General features: G+C 38.1%; 1 protein-coding gene across 1 annotated transcript; it reads right to left on the minus strand.

The window, feature by feature from the left end:
• Positions 1–836: 836 nt before the first annotated feature.
• On the minus strand, positions 837–8,304 carry LOC126390132 (uncharacterized). The gene is made up of 2 exons (XM_050044287.1): positions 6,101–8,304; positions 837–6,054 (listed from the first exon to the last, which is right to left on the minus strand). Exon 2 carries the CDS (start codon positions 4,652–4,654, stop codon positions 3,182–3,184), a length of 1,473 nt encoding a protein of 490 aa, XP_049900244.1. The 5' UTR covers positions 4,655–6,054; positions 6,101–8,304; the 3' UTR covers positions 837–3,181.
• Between the last annotated feature and the right edge of the window lie 340 nt (positions 8,305–8,644).

Raw genomic sequence — 8,644 nt, forward strand, 5'->3', positions numbered from 1 at the left:
TCGTTCAATAGTTGCAACTTTCAGCACACTTAGATACACAGCTCACTCTAACATGTCCAGATTGGAATGTGGGGATTTTTGGAAGTCCAGATTGTTGATTCTTTCAATCCCAAACAAACAAGTGCTGTAAGAGAAAGGGGCCACTTGAGTGACTTCCATATTAAAAGCTGCCAGTTTAAATGTTTCTAGCCGGATATTGCTTGAGACAACAAATCTCTTCGACCTAATCATTTCCAAGATAATAAATCAAAGTCGCTTTAACTTTAATGAATTTCAACCACGTTCCGATTGAGCTCAGAGATGAAGCTCCTTTGAGTCCACTGAAGCGTGTCGCTGAGGCCCCTATCGGAGCATATATCAATGTCATTTCCCTTTGCCACATCTTCCTCCAACACATTATCACCAGCACTGTCAGATACCAGTACAAATGAGAAAACAATGGGGAGATGAGAGCAAGTTGTTGAATATTCATAGGGAGGATAAGGATACAACTGGGACATTTTGGGGCTTTATCGGCACTAACAGGATCTAAGCCGTGGTAATCCATGCTGAATCCAAACCAAATCGGCTCCAGTGCTGTTTCTGTGGAGGGAAAAAAAAGAAAATAGACTTGGGTTGAATCTCCCGAGTGCTTTTGTGATTTGTTTCTATGTCATCTCTATCCCTGTTTCATTTATCATAACAAGCTAGTTGAGATATCTATAATTCTCTTAATTTCCTCCACTGTGTTGCATCTTGAGCTGGAGGTAAAGAAAGAGAGCAGAAGAAATTGTTGTTTATTAAATAGCGATGATGTGAAGATGATGAAGAAGACTCCAGATGACACCGTCTTGCTTACATAAAGAAAAGGTTTATTACAAGAAGTACAGCATCTATCAAGCATCTAGAATGCTTGGAGAGGGTTCGAAGCCAATGTGAACTGCTCTGAAAAGCAACCCCAAATTACTCCCATTATATAGACTCGCTGTTTCTGTGAAATGTGAGACAAAGTCAAACAAACAACCAAGGGTGACCCTAGTTGGACTTCACCTACTTTAACCCTGAGCCATAAATATCTTTTCTTTGACCCTGACCATATATGTTTTTTAACCCTGGACCCCTTACTGGTCATCTGTTCCAAACCTTCAGAGTAAATGATAATACACTACATATTTCCCACCTTCGAGACTACACAGAGTCTCGAAAACAAAAGAGTAATACATACATTTTTGTAGTTGTGAAAAAATAACAGTTCCTCCAATGATGCTTCCTATAGCATTAACCTTAGCAATAAAACAACTTTATGGAGTGCGAGAGCGAAAACCTGTCAGGCAGCTATCTTTCTGAAATACCCTTCAATCAATCTAGACAGGAAAAATTCTCTCACAGCCCCTCTGCCTTAGGCGACCACATATAGTACTCCAGACCAATTTAAAAAAAAGGAGAAATTTAATATTTCGCGTAGAGATATGACTTGAACAAATACTTGTGGAAACCTCAGTAAATAAAATCAAAACAATGTCCAAATTCAGGCTGGTCGACCCATCGCACCTTCCAATGGACCTTTCCCTGCCTAGCACCTATATCCCTGAACAGCCACGAAAAAACAAAATATCTGAGGTCCCAATGTATTTTGTCATTAGCATAAATCATCATTCTTCAAGCAAAGAAAAACCATAAAAATGTATCACACTGCAGCTCCTCAGCAGCGTCGACTCTCAATGTAGCGTCAATGGTGTTTTAAATCTGGACGTTTTACATCATAATGTCCTTGTTCAGGGCCCTTCAGTCCATTTTATTGTCCATTTTTGAGTGTCTGAATCCCTTCAGAACGTCGGGGTCTCTGAACAACCAACCACCCTCACTGTGGTCTTCCCCCAATATCGTTCTAGGTGGAAAAAAAAGAAAATACCAACCAGTATCTTTTGGAAAAACAGCAGATGCAAATTAATTAAACATCAAATGCAAAACTTCACCTTATAAGTAGATGTGAAATTCACAATATCATACTTTCACATTATTCCTAATTATAAGTCACATTTTCCATTTCTCCCCTTAAATCATACCTCTCTATAGTATGAACCTACTGAATAATGCAATAAGAGATATTAAGAGCATAATTTTATTAGATGTTTAAAATGGATATTTCTCAGCTAGGTCACCAGTCACTTCTGCTTCGTCAACGTCTGTGTCAGTCTTCTGTAATGATAGCATCCATGTTTCCGTAACCAACTCATAAGGTGTCATATGCAAATCACACAGCTCACTTGAGCGACACACCATAAGCGCCAATGGAAGAGCCGCTATTCAATTTAAACCTGTGTGTTGGCAGATTTTGACAATACGATTTTTCAAAACACCATTCATTTTTCCACACATCCCTTGGCTTTGTGGATGATAAACTACTCCAAGACGCTGTTTAATTCCTAATTTTTCAAAATCAATTTCACCATTTTATCCACGAATTCTTTCCCATTGTCCAAGGATATCTAACCTGGAAGTCACCACCTGCTTATGTCCTCTCTACACAAAAACTTGGCAACAAACTGAGCATCCTACCACTTGGTTGGACAAGCCTCAGGCCATCGTAAAAATCTGTCCACAACTGTTCATCCATTTCAGTTGCAGCTTCCTGGATTAAAATCCCACCCCTTAACGTTATTTTATCTTCCAAGTCCACTTCATGAGTGTCCAAGAAAACTTTGCCCGGAAATTTATCTGCTCCTGTGACGGCTTTTTCAGCTTTATTTCCTTGTGTAATCTTTTGACACATCTATTTTATGTGCTGCACATTTAGCTATTGCTATTTCTTTTTTTAGGCTTCATCACAGCATGCAACAATTTCATCATCTGAGCATGATGCTGTATTGGAAGCCATCCGTTTTCTTAAACCCTCGGTTCTTCCACACTGATCCAAATAAGTGACACATTATGTACATATGCAGAGTCTGTATATATTATCACTCGCTTGCCTTCCGCCAATAAACATGCTTCAGTTAACCCCACCAGTTCAGCAAGCTGTGCAGATGCAGATCTAAGCCTTAAGTATTTCTCTGCTTCTTGAACACAATCATGTGGCTCACCATCCTCTGGAGTTGGCAAATTCTCAGCTGGATTCACCATGGCACACTTCACTAGGGTGACATCTTCCTGCTCTAAGAGCCTATGATAGTCTCTAAGCCTAGACATAGTCAATGTATATTTAACATAATTCAAAAGATTTCTGAGACCATGATGGGTAAGAATTGTCACCAAGGCTGTTGCATTCACGGGCAAAGTGGCCAAACTGTCCACAATTATAACATACTTCTGAAAACTGGTGGAAATTCGGATAGAAATTTCCTCCTCTTCCTTTCCCTATCTGCACTAGACCAAACCCTGGCTGTGGGTAGAAAACAACTGGAACCACTGATGGTGGCTGGGACGATTGGAACTGGACCTGGTTCGGCTGCATTTGTGGCGATGGTTGGTTTAGTGGAGGCTGGCTCTGTATAACCACAGCCTGCTTCTTTTCCTCCTTCTTGGGATCCACCAATTGTACTTGATTCAGTTTTCTGAGGATCTCTTGATCCTGCTCTTTTTGGTCATGCTCCTTTTTCCTATATAGCTCCACTTGATGGGCTATATGATCTGTATAAACACCCTTTGTCATGCTTCCAAGACCAACCACTTCTGCCAGTTTGCTTCTTACTGGTAGGGGCAACCCCTTATGTATTTTGGCTCGCAAAATGGATTGTTCCATTTGATTCAAATCCGGGTCATTTCCTGTGACATTTCTCCACACTTGATGGGCTCTTGACACATAGGCCCTTGGATTCTCTTCCTGTCCCATTGGTTCAATAAGAATGTTATCTGGATGTACATTTGTCGGAAATGTATCTCTCAGTGCTCTCCACATTCGACTTCTAGTTGCAGCAAACAGCTCTGGATCATTTACAGCAGTTCCCACATATCGATTAAGTCCAGCTTTCTGTAGAATCTCTTCCATAGCTGGAACCCCCAAGAGGTTAGCCAAAAGCCTCTTCATATCCCCTATAGCAGGCTGCGTTCCCACCATAAGCTCTTCCAACTTTGAAATCCAAGGATATGCTCCATCTTGAAGAGTAGGTAACTTCTCAAGTATATCTGACATATCTGTATTCTGCCAAGGTTTGTACTCCAAATTCTGTCCTCGAATGATCACTGGACACATCTTTTCAAGTTCCTTTCCTTTTCTTGAGCGCAGTGCATATTTCATCTCCAATGTTTGGGGGCTTTTTTCCCGCAACCCTTTCTTCTGTATAAGGAGCTTCTCTAATTGGTTTTCCAGTGCTCTTCGGCTTTCTGGACTAGTAGATTTATCCCAGTACGAAAGGCATTGTTCTATGCTTCCTTCAACCTCTCTTAAAGCCCTTCGTCTGTCCTCTTTTATTCTGGTACTGGATGTCATTGGAGAAAACCCCCTTGCGAGCAAAGGACCCTTGCTCTCTGAGTCTCCATCACTCTCTCCCTTCTCACTTTCATCAGAGATGTCATCTCCTGGGTCCTTTTCCCTCCATTTTTTGATATGATATTTACCCTCCTGACTGATCACTAGGAGCTGGGGATAAATTTCCTTAAACTTCTTCTCCTTTTTATAAGGTGGGGGTCTCTGTACTGGATCCATATGTGAGAATGGTGCATTAACTTCTAGCATTCATTTTTCTATTTTTTCCGCATTTTTATCTCTCCTATCATTACAGTTTTCATCAATTTCTGTCCCTCGTTTTCAAACAACTGGAAAATACCAAGTTCTATTTGTCTTTTTTTGTTATGTTTTTCCCTTGCTTTCCCTCTTTTTTGATCAGCCTTATAAGTGGACACAAGCACCTTCATTGCTTTAATTACATCTGGATTTAGGGTCCCCTCCACCGGCCATGGTTGATCAATTTCAGGCCAGCGGTTGTACCATTTTCCCGATATCTTTGCGATATTTTTAACTAAAGGATTATTCTTTTGTACTACATCAACAGGAGTAATTACTTTTAAAATTTTAGTATCCTTTTTTGGCATTGTAATGACTCCCCTTTATGTCCTTATTATAATGAAACCTTATTACTAAGACTAAGACTAATTAAAAGTTATTTATGTAGTTATTTCTTTATTTTTATAAGCCACTGGGTTACCACAGTTAATGAAACAGATTTGCCAACTTCAAAGGAATCAAAAATCACAACACTAAACCCACATATAATATGACCCAGCACACAAATAATCTATGATCTTGTTAAGTAAATTCTCCCAAATATCCTACAAATAAGAAGAAAATCCAATCCTATATAAAGGCTCAAAAAGACCACATGCTCCCACAAGGGATGAACTATCACCAGATATATTCTGTAGCAAAACAATCTTTTATTATTACTCAATGCTCACACGTAGTTACCATAAAATCACTGAAATAATTTCAATATTGACTCTCCAATGCTGCTCAGATCAAAATAAACCATGCACCACCACTAAAACTCACATTTGCAACTCTCCACAGTAATTAAACCAAATAATTATACTCCATTTATTGATTTAATGCATCAACTGATCAGTCTGTTGCCAAGCTCCTCTTGTAAATAACTATAACATATAATATTTTATATAGATATATATAGATGTACTCTATTTCCCCCAAATTAAGAAATATGTGTATGATAGCCTATAAGTGAAAGCAAACTAAACGTGGATCAGCAATAGTGGCTATAAATGAGTATTCACACATTCATTAAAAACGCGGGTTTTTGTGAAAAGAGTTCGTGGATAAAACAGCACTGGCCTTGATCAGACTGGATTCAGGAGCTGCCCTTGTCACAACCTCATTTGTAAAATTCTTAGAAGTGACGAAAGTAGAAGTTGTCACCATCGCTGTTATATCATTTATTCCCTTTAACGTTGTAGCTAGAGTAGTAGCCTAATTCTTATTTTCAGGTGATTATACCCCAAAGAAAACATCTCTGTTAAATGTCAGAGTCATATAAACACAAGCTGAACAGCTGTCACTAACAAATCTCTCAGTCTCTCAGACTAAATCAGCTACAGTTACTACTTACTCCTATGGGTGTGAACCTTATGCTAACATCTACAGTTACTACTTACTCCTATGGGTGTGAACCTTATGCTAACATTAGCTGCTATTAGCTGCTGAACAAGAGACTATCATCGTGTAATGGCATTAGCCCTTTGACTCAAGGTATGTGTCCTGTGCTATCAGACTATGTGCGCAACTGAGTTAAGTGCCAAAAGAGTCTATCGCTGCACCATGACTCCTTCTTTAGCTCCCGGGTGGAATTTCATTACTTATATTGCATCTAACCCATTCTGACTAACTTCACCCCAGAATGATCTCAATCACCCATCTCTGACTCCTAATTCACCAAAACTAAATAATGCAGGTTCTGCTGATTCATCATCTGTTTTAATGAACTCTCTCACTGTTTGCTCCATGGTCATTCCCAGTTATTATTAGTAATAGGCTCCTCTTGAGTGCTCCCCAAGCATGCACTGTTAACAGTGACAACCTAGTCAACCCTACTATTCATCGTCAGCCTGCCTATCATCTTCATCTATCATGATTTCATTTTTTTTTTCAAATAATATCAATTTCTTTATAGTCACCCAGACTTGGCTTAGCCCAGAGGACACTATTCCTCTTAATGAAAACCTCCCCTTCTAATTTATCTTATTTATTTATTGATTGATTTATCTTATTTTCATTTATTTTCATTTTTATTTATTTATTTTATTTTATTATTATTTTTTTCCTACCAAGACCAGCAAGAATGTTCATAAGTGTTCTCCCATCTCCTTTGGAAATTTTACCACCTTTTAAATCTTCAGTTTTAAAATTAACAATAGAGACCCAGTACTCTGTGTTTTAATCTATAGACCCCCAAAACTGAATTCTGGCCTTATTACTGAATTTTCTGAACTTCTGTCCCTCATCACTCAGCGCTTTGACAATATTATTATACTTGGAGGCTTTAACATCCACGTCTGTTGCCCCTCTTGCAATCTTGTTTTATGCACCTAAGAAACATTTCTCATATTAGATCTTTTTATCTTTCCATGACCTCAACAAAATCGTAAATACCCTTGTCTCCTCCTGCTTAGACTACTGCAACTTTAGGCCTCTACACCTGTCTTAGCCAGAATTGTCTCCACCGTCTGCAGTTGGTGCAAAACTCTGCTGCCAGACTGATCGTCTGTTCAAGGAAATTTGAGCACATAACTCCAGTTTTAGCTGCACTTCACTAGCTGCCAGTTACATTTAGAAGTGATTTTAACATTTTATTATTAACTTTTAAAGTTCTTCATGACCTAACTCCTCGCTTCATCACCGAGCTTTAATTCCCTACAGCCAGCTCCTTATCTAATTTTAAATCTCCTTGACAAACATATATTTATAAAAAGGCATTTTATTCCTACTAATGGCAGCAGTCTCGTGCATCTATGCTCTTGTTGTCTTTTCTCCTTCTGTTTTTACTCATTCATTCATTACTGTTGTTACATTGTTTTTTTTTCTATGTTATTGTCACTGTATTTTCTCTTTTTTTTTCTTTTTCCTTGTACATGCACCTTGTGACACCTATAATCACCTTCACAAACACCTTGTCTCCTCTACCTCTTCCTCAAACTCTCATACACCATAGGTGAATAAGAGAAAACAGACACAAAGAGTTCAGTATCTTAAGAACCCATTGGGTCAATACAATAAAATATTCAATGTAATTTGCGCACATTATCGGCCAACACTTAGGTCTTTTTCATCTACAACACATGTTTTTCTCCTTTGAACTTTCAGCTATTAACAAATACCCAATTATAATTATAATACATTATTAATTTAGAAAGTATAACTTCTTTTATTCTAATACCATGTTAAATCTTTCAGTAATATATTATTATCCTCAAACTGTATTTCTTAATACTGTTTTTACTTTAATTTAATTCAAATAACCTAAAAACTGTCAAACTATCAAATCACAGTGATCTAACTTTTTGTCTCCCATTGCACTACCTTACAAGGAGAAAAGGAAAGGGAGCACTCTCTACACTTTCCCCTTTTAGGAAGATCGATCTTATTTGCATTTTATATGGGGTGTCCCCCCTTTTGCTCCACCTCTTAAATTTATCAAGAACTTCCACTATTTTAAGTTTAGAGTGAACATCTAGCCCAATTTTCTAAAGATCAAATATGCTCCATATAGCAACATATGAAATCATAAACAAGGAACACACACACACCCTCCGGAGCACACAATCTCACACAGACTCACTAAAAATATCCTCACTGATCTTTTCACCTCTCTTCACAGACATAAATGTCAAGTTTCTTACCAAATTCAAAAACATCCCCTCGAAAGAGGCTCATAACTTTTATCAAAGTCCCCATAAGGCTCATAAGTATTTATCAATATTTATAAAGTCCTCTTCTTTGAGGCTCATATATTTTATCACTAGGAAACAAATAAATCTCCTGTTCTCAACCACAACCTATTATATATCTATTTATATCTATTTAATATGAAAACTATCACATCAACATAACATAAATCTCATAAACCATCCCATTTCACAATCTTTCACACACAACCAGAACACAGCTGAGACAGCACTTCACACACACACAGAGACACACACAGAGATCACTCTTCTA

The sequence above is a fragment of the Epinephelus moara genome, chromosome 5, assembly GCF_006386435.1.
Source record: "Epinephelus moara isolate mb chromosome 5, YSFRI_EMoa_1.0, whole genome shotgun sequence".
Lineage (NCBI taxonomy): Eukaryota > Metazoa > Chordata > Actinopteri > Perciformes > Serranidae > Epinephelus > Epinephelus moara.

Coding starts and splice junctions, on each gene's coding strand:
- LOC126390132 (XM_050044287.1), bottom strand. CDS start 4,654: ATGCTAGAAGTTAATGCACCATTCTCACATATGGATCCAGTACAGAGA.